Source organism: Alternaria arborescens, assembly GCF_004154835.1.
Source record: "Alternaria arborescens strain FERA 675 chromosome Unknown contig_78, whole genome shotgun sequence".
Lineage (NCBI taxonomy): Eukaryota > Fungi > Ascomycota > Dothideomycetes > Pleosporales > Pleosporaceae > Alternaria > Alternaria arborescens.
Genome location: NW_021167933.1, coordinates 1 through 17,589, shown reverse-complemented (window position 1 = coordinate 17,589; position 17,589 = coordinate 1). Strand labels below are relative to the sequence as shown.

The 17,589-nt window shown below is 52.6% G+C and overlaps 5 protein-coding genes across 5 annotated transcripts; 3 read left to right on the top strand and 2 right to left on the bottom strand.

Annotated features, from left to right (window-relative positions):
* Positions 1-495: 495 nt before the first annotated feature.
* AA0111_g12400 (hypothetical protein) lies at positions 496-2,790 on the bottom strand (the record flags this gene model as incomplete). The annotated part of the gene is made up of 1 exon (XM_028646376.1): positions 496-2,790. The coding sequence occupies one exon, from the start codon at positions 2,788-2,790 to the stop codon at positions 496-498; it is 2,295 nt and encodes a 764-aa protein (XP_028499990.1).
* Positions 2,791-5,693: 2,903 nt separating this feature from the next.
* Positions 5,694-8,231, bottom strand: AA0111_g12399 (Vacuolar transporter chaperone 2; the record flags this gene model as incomplete). Its single annotated transcript, XM_028646373.1, has 2 exons — positions 5,694-7,471; positions 7,520-8,231. 2 exons carry the CDS (start codon positions 8,229-8,231, stop codon positions 5,694-5,696), a joined length of 2,490 nt encoding a protein of 829 aa, XP_028499989.1.
* A 1,735-nt stretch (positions 8,232-9,966) lies between these two features.
* On the top strand, positions 9,967-11,752 carry AA0111_g12398 (hypothetical protein; the record flags this gene model as incomplete). Its single annotated transcript, XM_028646372.1, has 3 exons — positions 9,967-10,126; positions 10,180-11,244; positions 11,295-11,752. The coding sequence occupies 3 exons, from the start codon at positions 9,967-9,969 to the stop codon at positions 11,750-11,752; spliced, it is 1,683 nt and encodes a 560-aa protein (XP_028499988.1).
* A 256-nt stretch (positions 11,753-12,008) lies between these two features.
* On the top strand, positions 12,009-13,286 carry AA0111_g12397 (hypothetical protein; the record flags this gene model as incomplete). The annotated part of the gene is made up of 1 exon (XM_028646371.1): positions 12,009-13,286. One exon carries the CDS (start codon positions 12,009-12,011, stop codon positions 13,284-13,286), a length of 1,278 nt encoding a protein of 425 aa, XP_028499987.1.
* A 388-nt stretch (positions 13,287-13,674) lies between these two features.
* Positions 13,675-17,163, top strand: AA0111_g12396 (hypothetical protein; the record flags this gene model as incomplete). Its single annotated transcript, XM_028646370.1, has 1 exon — positions 13,675-17,163. One exon carries the CDS (start codon positions 13,675-13,677, stop codon positions 17,161-17,163), a length of 3,489 nt encoding a protein of 1,162 aa, XP_028499986.1.
* Between the last annotated feature and the right edge of the window lie 426 nt (positions 17,164-17,589).

Genomic DNA, 17,589 nt, shown 5'->3' with positions numbered 1-17,589 from the left:
CACCCCATGATCGAGACTAGGGTTGCAGACGGCATGATCTCTAAGAATCACATGTTGTGTTCGCTCCAGGTACCTAGTGTCTGCCCTTCTTCTCATTTCGAAAGGTTGCGTCTTCGATGTTGTGTCGAGCAACAGCCCAACACTACGGTACGACCACTACAAGTACACCATCTGTGCGCAATGTTAAGTTGAGACATTTCGAAGTTCACCATACACACAAGTTTACCACAACAACTTCGACCAGAAAAGAAATACAATGATCAAATCATAGGGGTATTTTAATGATGCACCAACGGTGTCTGGTGTCTAACAAGCTATATACCATACTCACTACTACCCTTTTGCCCAATCAATACACATTAATCCCTAATGCAAACAAAGACGACCTTTTTTTCTTTTGAGATCCAGGCGCCATAAACTCCACGCTTATTTGAGAGAGAGATAGAGAAAAGAGACAATCGAATCATGACTTCCTTCGTAGTAACAAGACCACGCTTACGGCTCCATGAACCCATCTCCCTTGAGCCCACACTTGGTCTCCAAGTCAAAAGTCTTCTCAAACGCCTTGACCCTCCTCATCGTCTCCACCTTCGCGGCCTTGACTCTCGCAACAGGCGGGCTTAGCTTCGTCGTAACCTTGCTGATCTTGGGAATAGCAGCACGCTTCCCATCACCGCCGTAACTGCTGCTACCAATACACTTGCCGCTGTTCTTCCACTGAGCATCAGCAGCCGACTTCCACAGCGCCGTGATATCAACTGTCATCTCTGGTGTGTAGTAGAGACGGCAGTCAGCCTCCTCGTACTGAAACTGCAGCGCCACACCTGATGTATCGTTCGCACGAAGACCGTCTCGGGTGTTGACGCCCCCGGCTCCACTGACGGCACGGGAGAAGACAATGTCGCTGTAGTAGTCGTCTACCAAAATGGATTCGTTGAGCGAAGGGTCGAACTTGACGGCGTATTGTACGGTCTGCTGGATAAAGCCGAATGCATAGTTGTTGACGCCCTTGACGCCACCGATGGCCTGGATGGGGTTCTTGTTGCTGCGACCGCCCATAGCGATGGTCTTGACGCCCGCCTGCTGCTTCATCAACTCGCTGAAGATGGTGCAAGTGGACGCACAATAGCCGTCGGTCACGATGACAATGTTCTCTGCTGCAAACTTTGGCGGTCCTGTAACGTTGGCCAGGGGACCATAGCCAGTAACGTTGATGCCGCCAGACACGTAAGGAACGTAGACGTCAGAGAGGTTCCATTGATTTTGCGTAGTGTATAGCTCACCATTAACCTCATGAGGACCGAACTTCTCGTCCCACGAAGAAAATGGTGTACCGTCAGCCTTCATATCCATGTGGTAATCAAAGTAAGAGGACTGAGCGAAAGCAATGGTACGGTTGCTGCTGTACTCCCGAGGGAACTGGCTCGAAAACTTGCTTGTGGCCTGTCCGACAAGGTCCAAAGCTTCAAACGCCCTCCATCGGTTGGTACCTTGGGGCTCGATGTCGGGGAACAATTGCTTGAACATGTCATAGCCTTGAAGAATAGTGCCACCACCGTTGGCTTGTAGATCGATGATGAGTTTGGTCTTTCCGTCAGCAAGGGCCTTGGGGATAAAATTTTGGGTGAGCTGCTGGAAAGGAATCTCGGCGGAACTAGATCCGACAAAGTTGGGCACTTGCAATACCGCAACATCTTCATAACCAGTAGCGTCGATGTAGAAGCCGTTGATAAGGTTCATAGGGCCAGCGGCTTGGGGGGTGGGAAAACCAGGAGCTGCGGCGCCAGCAGCAAGAGTGGAGGCCTCCTCTTCGTCTGACTGGGCACGTGTATCGGCGAACGAAGGACCTGCGGAGCCGTAGCTGAACCATTTCTTGGCCAAGTCTTCACCATTAGCGATTCCGCGGAACGGAATAGCAGGGCGAGCGTAGTTCTCCATAGTATAGGAAGAGCCGTTGGCGAAGTGCAGAGTTGTGGTGGCACCAGGGTAGACCCAGCGTCCACGGCCACCTCCAGTGAACATACCAGTTCCGCTACCTTGACTACCAAGGCTGACCTGGGCGAGCTCGTAGAAGACGTTGTTGTAGAGAGCATCGCGATCCTGGAGAGAGCCAAGCTGGCTGAGATCCTCGAGAAACTCGCTCGCGTCCTTGTCGTCGATACGAACAACAGGAGATGGTGTGTAGGAGATGTTGTTATATTGCATACCGAGAACATCAGCAAAGACAAAGACTGCGGGCAGCTGCTCTCCGTCCTCGGAGACTGAGACTAGAGGGATAGGGCGGCCCCAGGTGAAGATGGAACCAACCGAGTCGGGAATGTAGGAGAAATGTCCATCGTGAGCGGATTGGATCAGGGTGTAGAGACTCCAGCCAAAGTCGTACTCATTCTTGTAGTAACCGGCGTCGATGTATCGGTCCATGGTGTCGAGTCCGCCAAAGATATCGACGGGAGGCTGTACCTTCTCAGAGTACTCGGCAGGTGGGTTTTTCAGCTCAGCAAGAGTGCTCTGCCACTCAATGTAAGGTCGGAGTGCTTGAAGAAGTCGCTTTCCTGATGAAGCGTTGAAAGGAACGTCGTTGATGCAGTCCCAAGCCATCTGAGCAGGAATAGTCATTATGGCGGGTTGAGTGCCATCGCCGTAGACGTAGTTGGAGACTTGAGCACATGGTGGAGTGGTACCATTGGCCTGGCGAGCTTCGACCTGGGGTTGAGTCCGCGAGGGCAGGACGGGAGAGGCGACAGCCAGTGATGCAGCGCCGATGGCGGCGAGCAGGGCGGAGCTTTTCATGCTGGGTTGAGGTTGTTTACTGGGCAAGATATGGGGATAACTTGAAGCGAATAGAATTGCCAGACCAGTAATAGCGAGTGTGATGGGTGTGGATGAGGGGAGAAGATGGAAGGAGAGGTCGAGCAAGTGTTGTTTGGCGGGGGGTCGAGCGCGCCTGCTCTATACGCCGCGAGGTGAGAGGTGAGCACGAGGCTGACAGTCACGTGCAGCACCAAGTCCGGAAACTTGCAGATGCAAACGGCCGGCAAACAAGTCCAGGCTGTACTTTCCCTCTGTCCTGGATAAAGTACTCCTAAAGGTCGTGGGAGTGTGGCCTAGGAGGAGTTGGTTGACAGCGGAACGGAACAGCCCACAGCCCTCTCTTAAGAAAAGGGAAAATCGACACGCGCCACTAGGAGGTTGGTAGTATACTGGAGTGACGCACCAAGGATCCGCTCGCGTACAAATACTGACAGGCCGGTCCGCATCGTTTGAACACTAACCCACAAACCGAGCACAAACGTGCTTTCGACGCCGTGACACCAATTACATTCACGTCCTTTTCCGCTTCAATATGCGGGGCTTTTCCCGGGATCCACAGAGCAATCATGGTTAGATGGTGTGCAGCAGAGAGCCGCATTTGAGCTAGGGCCGTAGCCTATATGCAGCAAAAAGTATAGTGATTTTTGACACAGGGTCTGTCCGGCGGTCAATCCTCATCATCGAGCCGTCTCGAAGACATGCTTCGCTATCATCAAGTATTTTGTAAATACCACGATGCCGAATAAGAGAGATAAGAGATGCGCAACCCCTCTTGACTCGTCGGTGTCGTTTTTACAATGTCATGGTAAGCGGGACGACGGGTGGTTGATGTCAAAAGTGGAAGCCTTGGCAGTCTGTGCCTGCAGATCGTCAAGGCGCATCCTAGCCACTCGCTCCACTCCTTCGACGACCCAATGCATGACCACCTCATCGTCCGCTCAACGACGCGCTGTCGAGATCGGTCACCGCAACATTGTTCATCGCGGGAAACTCTGTCGGCGACTCCTGCCGTGTTACGCGGTTCCTTTGGATCTTGTATAGTATTGAAGCTTTACGCGTCCTTACATCCCGTGTAAATTGGGACCGGCTGGCAAATGTCCAGTTTATTGCAAAAGTCATGCGCCCCTTGGACACCTGGGTACGATCACCATCCTTGTGGAGCTTTCTGCCTTGCCACATCCGCTTTAAGCGGTGCCGGCAGACTTGTGTCTCGAAGGGTGACACCTTGAACTATGGCTCTCGCGCGAAGTTCAAGCCTACAGCTAGACTACCACTACATGACGACACGCCTAGCTCTGTACCTACAGACATAGCAGCGTACGAAAACTAACATTACCAAAACCGTTCGGCGCCCGGTCTGTGGGCCTTACATGCCTGCAAGGTCGGCTCACGTTTCACGTTCCTTTCGGTAGCCTCAGCAGCCTTGCTTTTTCCGTCGCCGCCCGAGGTCTGTGCTACGCCAAATCAAGAACGTCACATTTTCTTCCGGCTAATCGTGGGAACTAGGAGCTGTCAAATCTTGGTTCAACTACAGCACGATGTCGTCGTTGGACGCCTGTTTTTACAATCCTCGGCGAGAACGATCTGGAATATGGGGCTGGTGGCAAGAGCAAGAAATGTTTGACGAGTTTGAGAGGAGCATAGCCATGTGCGCAGCACCGAGAATGCAGATGGTGTTCGGGATCAAGCACCATCCACAAAGCTTGAGCGTGCGAAACGAAACGCAAAACTAATGCATCCGCCAACCACCTGCCCTGTCACCACTGCACCAGCCACTACACTAGTGGTACCTGAGGCTGGTATCCTTTTTGTCCATTAATGTTTCTTCTCTCCCATATTTATAGTCGACGACACACCTGTTGCACAAAACGATGGAGAAATGCGGAGAACTCGTTTTACGATGCAACTGTCGCATGGCCGTTGCACATGTTTTTGTGATGATGGGAAGGTGATCAGCTGTGGAAAGTACGTACCACCAAGGGGGGTTCCTATTTCCAAGACATCTCTTCATGTTGCGTTTGAGTTGATCGTCACGTCCACCGATACTACCGCAGGAATAGAACCTGCCAGATCTGCGTCTTCAGGCTTCTTGTCATGGAAATTCCTAAAGGATGCGGATCTCAGATGAACAAACCGTTTGTTCAATCAAGAACGGATACTGCGGCGCTTTCATCCCACTAGCTCTCGCCCTGAAGGTTCTTAATTGATGTGATACCTTCAGGCCGGAAGAGGACGTGACCACGGCCATCGCTATCAACCCAACGCTCTCATTGCCCCTGGAATGACTAATATGTACTCTTATTCGTGACCTTCTCCAAACAGATTAACACAAGCAGTCTTCCAATCTATCGATCGATCATTACACATCACAATGTAAGCCGCCCTATGAAGCGCAAGACCGTCTACGAGGGGACAAACACACAAGCCGCCCACGGGTAAATCCTTTGATAGGCTGAAGAAGAGATTTAATATGCCTTCGGCGACTAATAAGCGAATAGATCACTCGATTCAATATCACATCTAGTGTGGTTGTCATCTGTATAAAGAAGGTTGCACGTCACGAACCATGACTTCCCTCTGTACGCTCTTGTGTGAAGCTACACCCGGAACACAGCAGTTTGAACTATTCCGTCATAGCGCTGACATGTACACTTCATTCTACCATTAGTTCACTATTTTACACGTACAACACCTACTCCAAAGTACATAGACATCAAGACCAACAGTGGCTCCTTTTCCGAGTCACTTTGCGTAAGAAAACAGCGTCTAACAGCATCAATCTTGGTACAGAAAAACAACCCACTCATCCCTTTACCTCTTCACCTAGCACACACACACAGTCTCCACCATCCCAAACTCAAGCAAGAATCTTGTCGTCTTGTTTAGACTCTAAGCTCCATCTGCTCCCCAAAACTAGCATTCGCGGCACCATGATGATGATGCAAATGATGCTGCCTCTCCTTGACCAAGGCATCGTACTTGAAACCAAAGTTCAAGCACAACGCCACAGCCAAACCCACACACACCACAAGCGGCCCAGTGACAGCATCAAAGTCCTTCCCACTCCTCTCCCTAATGAGCTTCGCACGGTAGATATACATCGCATACCCCCACGCGAGAGTGAAAGCTGCAATACACGTATACACGACCGCCAACGCGCGCGCGATATCATTGCCCTCACCTGCCGCATTGTACAGGCCAAGAGAGAGTGATGCCAAGAGGACGGAGACGTGCTGCCACTTGATAAATGTACGTTGATTCGCGAGCCAGACTTTTGCTTCTACGCGCACGGGGCCCTGGTCTTTGATCCAGACACCCGGGTCCCGGATACCAGGGGGCAGTTGGATCTTACGGGTTGAAGCTTGTTTGCGGGCATATTTGGAGGTGGAGAAGGATGGGAAGAGGGAGGCTAGACCACTTGCTTTGGAGGCTTTGCCATTTTGGTTGCCGGCAAGGAGGAGGGTGTCTTCATCGTCTGAGTCGGCTTCCTCGTCTATGCGGGCGTTGGTGTTGTTACTGTTGTCTTGGGTATCTCCGTTGCGTTGACTGCGCTGAGAAAGGTGACTGCCAATCGTCGGAAAGGGGGGTTTAACAACGGGCATGGAGTGCGCTGCGGCAGACGCGCTCTTGGGTACGGAGCGTGTTGCAGCTGGCGAGCCGACGGGGGAAGCGATGGAAGCACGGTAGCTAGGACTAGCCTTTGCGCCAAATAGAGATCCGACTGCAAACTCGTCCTCGGCCGCCTTGCGCTTCTTCTCCTGCTCATCGTCAAACGCCTTCTCAGGCTCCTTCCTGATATCGTTGTCGACCTCGCTGAGCCAGAAGGGGAATGTATGAACATTATCTTCAAACAGCTTGGCGACACCATGGACAAACTTTGAGAAGCGGGGGGATTCCTTGACGAGATGACTGTGCATCAAGTCTTCGATCCACTCGTACTTTTTCATACCCTTGACTTTGATTTCGAGCAAGGCGTAGGGGAACTTGTGCAGCTCGCCCTTCTTGAGTGTCTTGAAAGGGAACTCCATTTGCCCGTTGTCAATGTCGCGGCGGTGCCAGTCGTCGGGCTCCCGGCAGGGTCTGTCATCGTCGAGTGCGTCTTCGCGTATGAGGGCAAGGTTGGTGTCGAGAGAGATGCGGACACGATCGTCGCCAGGGATTTGGAACGCAGTGCGGGTGTAGTTGGCGCGCAACATGGGCTGCAGCTTTTGTTCCTTGACGAAGCCCTGGATATCTCCAACGGCCTTCTTGAACTTGTCAATCTCCTCCTGGTTCTTGTTGGGGCGATAGGTCATCTTGTCGATGCTCTTTTCCATGTGGTACCTATCCTCGAGGAAAGCCTGCACGTATTTGGCCTTGATGGGGAAGCGCACCTCCTCAGCGGCGTTGCCCTCCTTGATGACCTTCTTCTCGAACATGATCTCGGGCTTCTCGCCAAGTTGGCCGTACCACCGGAGGCGTAGCGAAGAGGCATCGGGCTTGCCGTTGACCTTGTCCGAATAGAGGGAGAAGTTGGGGTTGTCGAAGTAGATGGACGTGATTGTAGGGTCGCGCTGAGTGCCTTCAGCAACCTTGGCTGATTGGGGGTTGTAGACGAGGACGGGAAGACGGCGGAGGATGACGGTCTTGACTTCAAATAGGTTGTCCATGTGGACCCAGACTGTTTCGTGTCAGCAGATAGTTGCAAATGAGAGGGCTCGTGTCGTACACTTGTGTGAGGTGAAGCCCTCGCCGTCGGTGCTGCTCTCGGCAAAGGAGAGAGCCTCTTTGGACTTGCCCTCCAGGCTCTGTCGGACGAAAGAGTATAGCGCCGACAGCCTGTACAGCAGCGGCGAGGCATCCTCGGTGTGGAGAGGGTGGCGAGCAATGCGCGCATCGATGAAGGGCCGCAGGCGGTAGGAGCTGCCGCGGAGCTTGTCGTGCTTCTTGGTAGCCTTGATGACAGCCGTGAAGTTGACCCTGCTGAAGCTCTCCAGCTCCTTGGTCTCCTTTGTGATGTTGTCCAGCTCGCGCAAAACTTCCTTCAGTATCTTCTCCCTCTCCTGCTGGCTGGGCTCCGGCTTCTTGGACGCATCGCCCGACGCGTCGCTCAGCAAGCCCTCGCCCTTGCCGTCCTTGTTCTCTTTGTCTCCCTTGCCGTCCTCCTTGTCTTCCGCCTGGATCCCTATGGCCAATGGNTCCAGCTTCTTCTCGCAGGCCGTGGTCCGGTCGCGCAGCTTCTGCGAGATGTCGGTGATGAAGTTGTGCACCTTTTCCAGTTGCACGTTGGCCAGCTCATCAACAAACGCGCTCTCGTCGTCGGCAGTCCAGGAATCGTCGTCCTCGTTGTCTTTCAACAGCTTCTTGAGCTTGTCGTAGTCGATGTATTTGTCCTTCCATGGCGCATACACGCTCTTGCGCAGTGTCGTACCGAACTTCATGGCTTAGAAAAGTGGAAGCACCAAGCAATTGCAACCTGCAGTAGCAATAGCTAAGATATAAGAGCTGCCGGTGCCGGAAAGCTCTGCATGCAGGATTGCAGATTATGGAGAATGAAGCAATGAAGCTGGGTCTAGCTGGTGGGGAGCGTCGCGCAGCCAATGCCCAGGAATCTTGGGCGCACGTGTTTCGCGCGCCGCGAGCGTCATAGCTGCGCAACCCTACCCCAGTCCGGCATTCTTCAAGCACTTCTTCTTCTCGACATGTTTACGGCAAACTACCATTGTATCGAGCCTCACGTCCCAGGATCCTAAGCCAGCTCTCAAGCTCGTCTAAAGGGCGATAGGGGTCTTGTGAAGGTGTTGTTCTCACAACAACATCTGTTGACGCGAGTCATTCCCGCTGGGAAGACCCACGCATGTCACTGCCACTGCATCGTCCCGACATTAGTTTCCGAGGCCCAAGTCTGGCCCAAATTTGTTGTCTGCGCGACTCCAGAGTTCGGTCAATTTCGCGGCCTTTTGCTCTACAGACATGGCAATGACCTTGTCATGCCCTGTGTTTGTTGTTGTTGATGATAGCTTGGTGCTGTGCTTACACGTGATGCTAAGCCTGATTGAGCTTCCAGGTACTTCCCAACGACTGTCTCCATCATCAGCGTCGTCCGACCAACCTCCCATATCGCATACCTCCGGGCCAGACTGGCAGATTCTGTAGGTCTGCAAGCAACGGCTTGATACGAACGAATATGGCCCGAAACATCCTCGGCTTCTAACGACAACGTTAGACCAAGGCTTCCTCAACATGCCGCATACGAATACTAGCGGACGCTAATTGACAATCTTTCTCGGCTAGTCGCAAGTACTGGTTTCAAGCAAACACTTCTTCTCGCGTCTAAGTTGGAACCTGCTAAGAGTGATAGATTGGGGGCAAAACACCAAGATATAAAGCTTCTGGAAGCCCACTTAGTCATCAAGTTCTCAAAGATCTCCAAAAAAGGAAAATCGGGCTTGTGGTTTAGTGGTATAATACTCCCTTAGCATGGGAGTGGTCCAGGGTTCGATTCCCTGCAAGTCCAACTTTTTGCGTTCGTCAAGGTCTGGTTGCGTTGCCGTGGTTGTGGTGGACGGCATCGTGCGTGGATTTCTCGTTTTTTTGTCGGATGTGGAGTCGTTCCCGGTCTAGACGCCCTGAGCGAGCTGGCATCGCCTCGTCAGCCACTCACATCCAACCCAATGTTGTTACAAGCACAAACAAGACGAAGAGATGAACAAGGTGCAGCTGAGGTTGACAACGTCGCAACCCCACATTCCACTTGCCTTGTAGTGCCCGCCCACGATGTGTCTCATTGGTGCATTCCACCCGGTCCGAGTTCGTGCTACGACCACCTCACATATCAATACTGCTCAGCCACCTACGCCCTGATGGTCATGCCGTATCTGCCGCAACGCCGTTGTCCCGACGCATCATGGATTGCGACGATTGGTACGCAGTCCTCCCGTGCCTGGACACCGGTTGATGACGGATGGACGGAAAATGTCAGCTTCTGTTCCCACGTTTGCGCATTCGCGCAGTGCATCTAAAAGCTTGTGACAGCCTTTCAGGCATCCTTCAAGAACGCCGTCATGTCCCCGGAACCGTTGCCGTCTTCTCTTGCTCACAAAACATCTTACTCTCTGTACTACGAGTACGAGCACTTGCCGTAGACTTCTTTTACCAATTTGCGCAATGTTCGCCATGGCATCAAATAGCCATGCGCAAGCCGGCTTAACAAGACTGAGCACGACCAAGCGGACATATAGAAGGGATTCGCTGTCTTCCTCCAGGACGCGTGATTCGGGTTATAACAGCGATCCTGATTCCCTCTCGCCCTTGGAAGCGGGGACGTTGGATCAGGGTACATCCTACTACAAGTCCTGGCAGAAGCTCAGATCGCTAACGATGCAGCAGGCATTCTTTTCGCACCCCTTCCACCTGTGCCGAGCATTCTTGTCAACAACAAAGCTACCTTTCCTAAGAAATGCTACGTCGATAGGCCTTGGTTGGCTAGCCAGAACTGCGTCACTAGCAACCCTGCAGAACTCATCATCAGTCAGGCATTCCTCCAATCCACATCTCCAGAGGCTCCAAAAATAGGACCTGTCGGGACTTTGCTTGACTTTCCACGTAAGGATACCCCTAAAGATAGGCATTCGTCGGACGATGAAGATATAGAGCGGTGGATCAACGACAATCTCCCATCCAGCAAGCGCCCTAGGGAACGAGTAACATCCATCGTTTCCATCTCATCCACGAGCAGTTGCGACATGCATACCAACACCGACTTTAGTGACGACGAGATGGATCATAATGTGAAGGCTATACGGCGTTTTCCGACTTCCATCCTGAAGATTATTGACCTTATCTTACGCAAAGTCGAGATCAACCTCCGCAACGCGGCTTACAAGCAATGTGCGGGAAGTAAAGCCGCGCACACCCAAGGTAGAGGCACACTCTCTTCAAGCCAGAGCAGTCGTAAAACATCAGTGAGCTCAGGAACCAAACGCAAGTCCCGTTCAGAAGGCAGTCCGCCACCAGAGGACGATGACGATGATGGTTCAAACAAGCGACGCCGAGGCTCCACGGCAACTACCACCGACGATTCTGAGACTGGAGCAAAGTTTGCGTGTCCGTTCTACAAACATGAACCGGACAGGTATCGCAACAGGCGCACTTGTCCTGGACCTGGTTGGCCATCCGTCCATCGAATGAAAGAACACCTCTATCGATCACATTCCCAGCCGATATTTTGTCCAATCTGCTACGAGACCTTCACTTCAGACAAGGCGCAATCAACTCACGTACGTCTGCGACAGTGCGAGAATTCACCGCCTCGGGAAATTGAAGGAATCGACCGTGAGACTATTCGGACCCTGAAGAAGCGCACCCCTGCGTATATGCTAGAGGAGGACAAGTGGAGAGACGTATATCAGGTCCTCTTTCCAGATGTGGCTGACGCTGAGATACCCAGTCCATGTATGTCGTCTTGCTGTGGCGTGTAGCTGTAATCTGCTAATATGTATCAGTCTACGATTGCGATTCACCAAGCGAAACATCGCGACGCTTCCGCAGAGATCTTCTGCATCGCGTACATCAAGAACTGCTTGTCGAGGCCGGACAAGTACCTAGTCCTGTCGAGCGAGAGATTATGCAGCGCGTGGCCCAAATCGTGCGCCGTTGCGAGCAAGATCTGCTGAATCAAGCGCAACCGACATCTTTCAACCCGACGCGACGTAGTAGCGCCATTTCTATAAGTAGTGCGCCCCATGCCCCGCCTCTACCCGAGCCTACTCCGATTGTCGAGCCAGATGCTCCGTCGTTCATTCCCGAGCCTACGATCGATTGGGGCTCCTGGAACTACCCGTCGTACAATCCATTCGGTCTAGGAATCGATTGGGAAGCTGCGTTCCCATCTGGGTCTCAGATGCAGTATACAGGTAGTGACGAGACGGCTGCAAGCTTTTTGGTGCCAATGCGGACGTAGGCGGATGAGTATCGTAGGTGCGGCCTCGTAGTGCACATGTAGCCTTGTACAACCATCTTGAAACCAATGTAGAAGTAGTGATGAAGCAGTCAAGCTCCTTGCATGAGTGTTCTTGCCCTGAATGCCAAGTGATGGTTACTGCGAATCATCTGTTTCGCTACGCGACGTCATGGATGCAAGGATAAGTGGGAAACCTGAGTCAAGATCGGAACTTCCAGTCTCGCACAGGGTCCACGCTTCCTTTCATCGCGTCACTATGCCACCAAAGATACGGATACCGACTGTTGAATTTCGATCGCTCCTTCTACCACCGGTACAAGTACCGATACGCGCTCTCCAAACATTATACCGCCCGCAATGCGCCTCTCACGTCCCGCGCCCTGCATGTCTCACCCAACGCCTTGAGCAACGCCGTGCGCTCAACCTATACAAAACGGCCAAGGCCAAGACAGTCCTCGGTCAACACAAGGTCCTAACGTTCACTCCGTATGAATTTCCGCGATTGGAAGACTTGTCACACAAGGTCAGACTATGGGAGACGACCAAGAAGGGCGCAAAGGAGGGCTTGATAGCGGACAACATCTCGTTACAAGAGCTCTACGACAACCATGTTAAAGATGGAGAAATGCTCTGGTGTATGGATGCGCTGAAGAAAGGGATGGCGCAAGGATATTTGGACAATGAGGATCAGGGCGAGGCGAGCATGAGTGTACCAGAAAACTTGAGGGAATTCTCCATCACCAAAGCACACACGTTCACGAAACTCCAAACTAAGAAGGGCAAAAATATTGGAGGGCTCAAAAACATCATCTTGAACGAGTCCAGTCCAACCGAATTCTACAGGCTATCATTGGATCGCGCATACCAATTCCTCGAGCATGGCTGCCCTGTAGAGTTTCGCCTCCGCTTACAAGGCAGACCGCTGCTAAAAGAGGAAAGGATCATGGCAGCAAATCCTCGCCGCTGGCAATGGATGCACTCGCATTTCCCACATCTGCGACCAGACTTTATCATGAAGGGAATGCCTAAAGGCACAGCCTATGTAATTGAACCTGTGAGTGACGGACGCTCAGTGCAATGGGTGGCTGGAAACCCAGACGCGCCTGGTCATGAAGGGCTCAACAACCGGATATTCAAAATCAAGGGTGCAGTTGCGCACTCCGTCAAGCAAGGCAAACAAGCCATGTTGCCAAAGATAATGCGCGGGAAGTTGAGAGAATCCGGGATGGATGCTTACTCGACCAACACGGGCTTGCCGAAAGAGCAGGCTCGGGCAAAATATGGAAAGGGTGGGAAGGTCACGTACGGTGGCGAAGAGACCAAGTATCTTAAGAGGGATGCGGAGACGGACGGGTTCATGACGCCAGATCCGGCGTTACGACAAAGTAGGGTTAGAGTTAGAAGAGAGTTGAACGATGAATCGCAACGTAAGATGCACTGGCAAGGTCGCGGGCACATAGGCAGCGCTCTGAATGAGCAAAAGAAGGCTGCCAGAGAGAAGCAAAAGGCCGAATTTGAGGGGAGGTACAAGTAAATGTAGCCTAGAAGCAATATGGCGGTTTCACCAAACCGCGGCTATCTTTTGGTGTTGTTGGGGCTTGGCGGGCGACGTTGGGCAGTGACCACATCTCTGGGTCGTCGGACATGGATACGGCCGAACATGTTTATCCACACCCAGACCCTAGACTAACTTACTCTCCTTTCTCCGCGACCGTCCGTTTGCACATGCATGCACCTGTGCTAGCCAAGGAAGCGAAGCCCGAATAATGCAGCGACCTTGAATCTCCCGCCCATTCCATCTCCCTGCTATCCTAAAAACCCACGACTCACCCTCCCCCGCTGTTCGTCATCGCATCGCCGCCGCCGCCGCCGCGCAACGCTTACTTCTTCTCGAATCCGCAACTTCACCGCTCTGAGCTTCAATGAACGCAGCGCGCCAGGCGTGTCGCCCCAAGCACCAGGTCCTGGTCCTCAAATGCTACCCGAAAGTCCAGAAGAGCGATGCCGAAGCAAAGGCCAATTCGAGCGAGCTCAGCTATCTGCTCTTCTACGCGAGCACTCGCCGCAGTAAGCTGCAAAAGGTGGTCGACTTCCTAGACAAGAGGGCGACCAAGGATGTGTGGAAAGTCAGGACAGGCAATGTGCAGGTTACGCTGCAGATTGTCAGGGCGCTGATTGAGAAATGCCCGCGCGATCTTCCCCTCTATGCGAGTGCCGTACTGCACATCCTGCGAACCATTCTCAACTCAAACGACGTTACCATGGTGGAGGAATCAGTGCCGACGTTTGAAGCTCTATGCGCGCATCAGGATCCCGCCGCCCTCGCGGCCGACCAGGACTATATCAAGAAGTACGAGGAGATTGTGCAGTTGTACGCTCAGTTCGCGTCCAAGGAGACTGTCAAGACGGGCAAGACACCAGTCAGCTGGCCTGTTGCAGTCAGATACCGCAAGGCGGGACTCCAGGCCCTGAAGGCGATTGCCTCGTCCGAGTCATTAGGGTCCGAGACAGGGCGTCAATTGGGCGCCGTCATACCAGTCATACTTGTCAACATACATTCAGAGAGTGGTGCATACCTCAAGAGGTTGGAAGCACGAGAAGCCACCAAGGGCGAACACGACAAGGAGCTGGCATTACGGCGGCGGCAGAGTGTATCCACTGCACGGACCGACGATGAAGACGGCGACCCGATCGCGGCATCCGGAACAACCGAGGATGCGGATAAGCTTGCAGAAGAGGAGGTTGGAGTACTTGCGCTTCAGGCACTGAGGAGCATATTCCAGGGTGTAAATCGAGGGCAACTTCGGCTTGCGACCTCAGCAGTGCTCAAGTTTATCGCATCACATATCAAGAGCTCACAAGAGGCTACCCCAAGCGAAAGCAGCCATTGGGCGACTACTCTCATGGCTTTGATCTGTGCATGGGTCCCTGTACAGGACCGATACACAATCCTGGTAGGCGCAGTGGAAGCCCTGGTTCGTAGTCCAATCGTGGAAGATGACCTCGAACAACAGCTGGTTCTGGCGACTATCATCGACTATCTTCTAGCCTCGACAATCAACTTCATCGGACTCAGTGTCATGGATGTTCTGGTCGGACTCATCTCTCACTCATTGCTACTACTTCAGCTTGGTGGGCCAGGATCGAACATTGTACCGCATCATCAGCAGACAACATCTGTTGTGGGAGAAAAAGACCCTAGCAACCAATCTTCGACGACTAATTTGGACGCTGTAGTCACGGAGGTCGTCAAGAAGCCCTCTAACGTGAGGCTACAACTTCTGGATACCGTACAGAGATGCATGGCGGATCTCGCAACACATGTGTACTATACAGACCAAATTTCTGACATGGTGGAAGCGATCCTGAGCCGCCTCAAGCCATCACGTCTCTCGAGCGTTTCCTCCACCACTGAAGCAATACAGAACCCCGAAGGCGCTATAGACGCCGTTGCGGATTCGATCAGCATGCAAGAAAAGACGCATGTAGACCGCTTCTTCTCTTTCGAAACGGCACGTATCACTGCTCTCGCTGCGGTCAAAGCCATTATCAAGACAGCAAACGCACGGAGACCAGACGGCTCAACTGCATCTGTGTCGCGGAGCAAAGTCGGTGTGAGTGTCTGGGAAGGCACCCAATGGCTTCTGCGCGATCCAAGCGGCCAGGTCAGGAAAGCCTACGTCGACGCGCTGATTACGTGGCTTGATACGGAGAAGAATAAGGAAGATCTGAAGATTGTGGATAACTACAGGCGGAAGGAGAAGGAGAACGATAAGAATGCGTTGGCTAGACGTGCAGTCTCGAATGCGTCGAACAGGGAGAAAGTATCGAAACGTGGTAGGGACACGTTCTTGCCCCTGCTTCATCTAGCTGTCTATGAGAACGCGCTTCACTACGTCGATTCTGAGGCCGACTACCTGCTTCTGCACTTGCTGCTCACCACTCTAGTTAATAGACTCGGAGTAAACGCAGCGAGGAGTGGACTGCCAATGATCATGCGACTACAAGAAGATATCGTAACTATTAAAGACCCAGGTGCTAAACTGCGCTTGGGCAGCTTGGTACATGGCTACCTCTGGGCGCTAAGTATAGCCCTGGACTTCGAAGTTTCCTCTGTCGGACGTGCCCTGCACAACGAAATCTCGCGTAGAAGCAGCAAGGGTCTGTGGATGAAGAGCATACGCGTCCCGCCCATGCCCATTGAGCTCATAGAAACACCCCATGCGACACCTGTCGCTGTACCAGCAGAGATTGTCGAGAACGAAGCTCTGAAACCATTTGACAACAGGGAAGCTTTGGTCGAAAAGATATCGGAAGGTTACTCGACTTCCCTATACTCGCCGCCTTCTTCGCCCCCTGGCTCACCTGGCCGCGGAGCCAATGCGTCTATCCCTACTATCCATCAACCTGTGCAGCAACCTCCAAGTCACCAGGGCCCACCTGAACTCCCATTCAAAGTCCGAGAAGATCTCCTCTCGGACTGGACGAGAGACGGCTGTCTATCATCCCACACAAAAGACTCGTCATCTGCTTCCATATCAGGATCGAAAACAGGAACGCATTACACCGCCGCGACACAGAAGAACAACTTCCTCGGCGTCAACGTACAAAATGAGAACCTGGATAGTAGCAATGGTAGCTCGCCTGCTCAATCGCCACGACGTGCGCACAGTCGTCCGCCGTCTGCAGCATACGGGCTTGTAGGTCGATTGTCGAGTCCGAATCGGAGCAGAAGTCCGGGTGGCAACACACCAAATTCTTCGTCGAGTCTGCGGTCTACAGTCAGGGTTGATGATTTGCGACGGGCATTGAGTACAAGTCATGGTGGGGCACCGAGGACGGGATACTCTCACCGCGCACCGAGCCATCGGGCAAGAAAGAGTCTGAGTGACCACGACGCTTCCTCAACAAGTGATTCAATGGTCAGTGTACATTCTCTGTCCGACGCGTCGTTTATTACTACGGGTCCGGTCAAGGAGGAGCAGCAGAGTAGTGGTGGTGTCCAGAATCCAGAATCGCCTACTACGCCGGCTGCTACTTCTACGCCCAGGCCGACAACAGCTACTTCCATGAACTTTGGGACAGCAGCAGCAGGAGGAGGTGGGGGAAGGCAAAGTACGTATACGATGGATAATTTGCCGCCTGTGCCGCCTATTCCTGAGGATCTGCTCAACGGGCAGAGCGAGGCTAGGGATTTTGCGAGACCGAAGACGGCGCCTAATGGTGCGGTGAAGAAGAGTAGAAGTGTCAAGAGTGGAGTAAGCAGAGGTAGGAGTGGGGATCGTAGAAGGGGGACTGGCTTGTCGAGTAGTAAACCAGATTTCACGGGCTTCTTGGATAGTATTGGGGTTGAGGATGATGAAGATGATTTGGAGAGTGTTGGAAGTGGTATCTCGAAGGCGCCGTATTGAAATGGTTGTTTTTGGTGAGTAATTGGAGATGTTGGTTGGTCTGTATGTGTGATTTAGCGACGTTCGCAGGCACAACGGAGATTTGGGATGGGAGATGTGTATGTGTGTTGGGTCTATTCTCCCGTTTTCCTTGTTTCTGCTGTTGCTGTGCATAGTCCCTTCTTAGCTTCGGCTCTTTGCTCCTATGTTCGAGAAAAGTCTTCTTGGTAATACAAAGATCCCATTTGTTCACTTGCGGATGTACTCTTCTCATACCAAGGTCTGCGTTGAGCAATGTTGTCAAGCGGGGGTTGAAGCGTGCCATTACATGTCGACTATGGCTTCACAGTGTCTCTACATTACGGCAAACCGAAGCATATTCATACGAGTTTTCCTTCCGTGCAGCCATTCATACATACCACATTGCTGTACAGCGTATGCAACGTT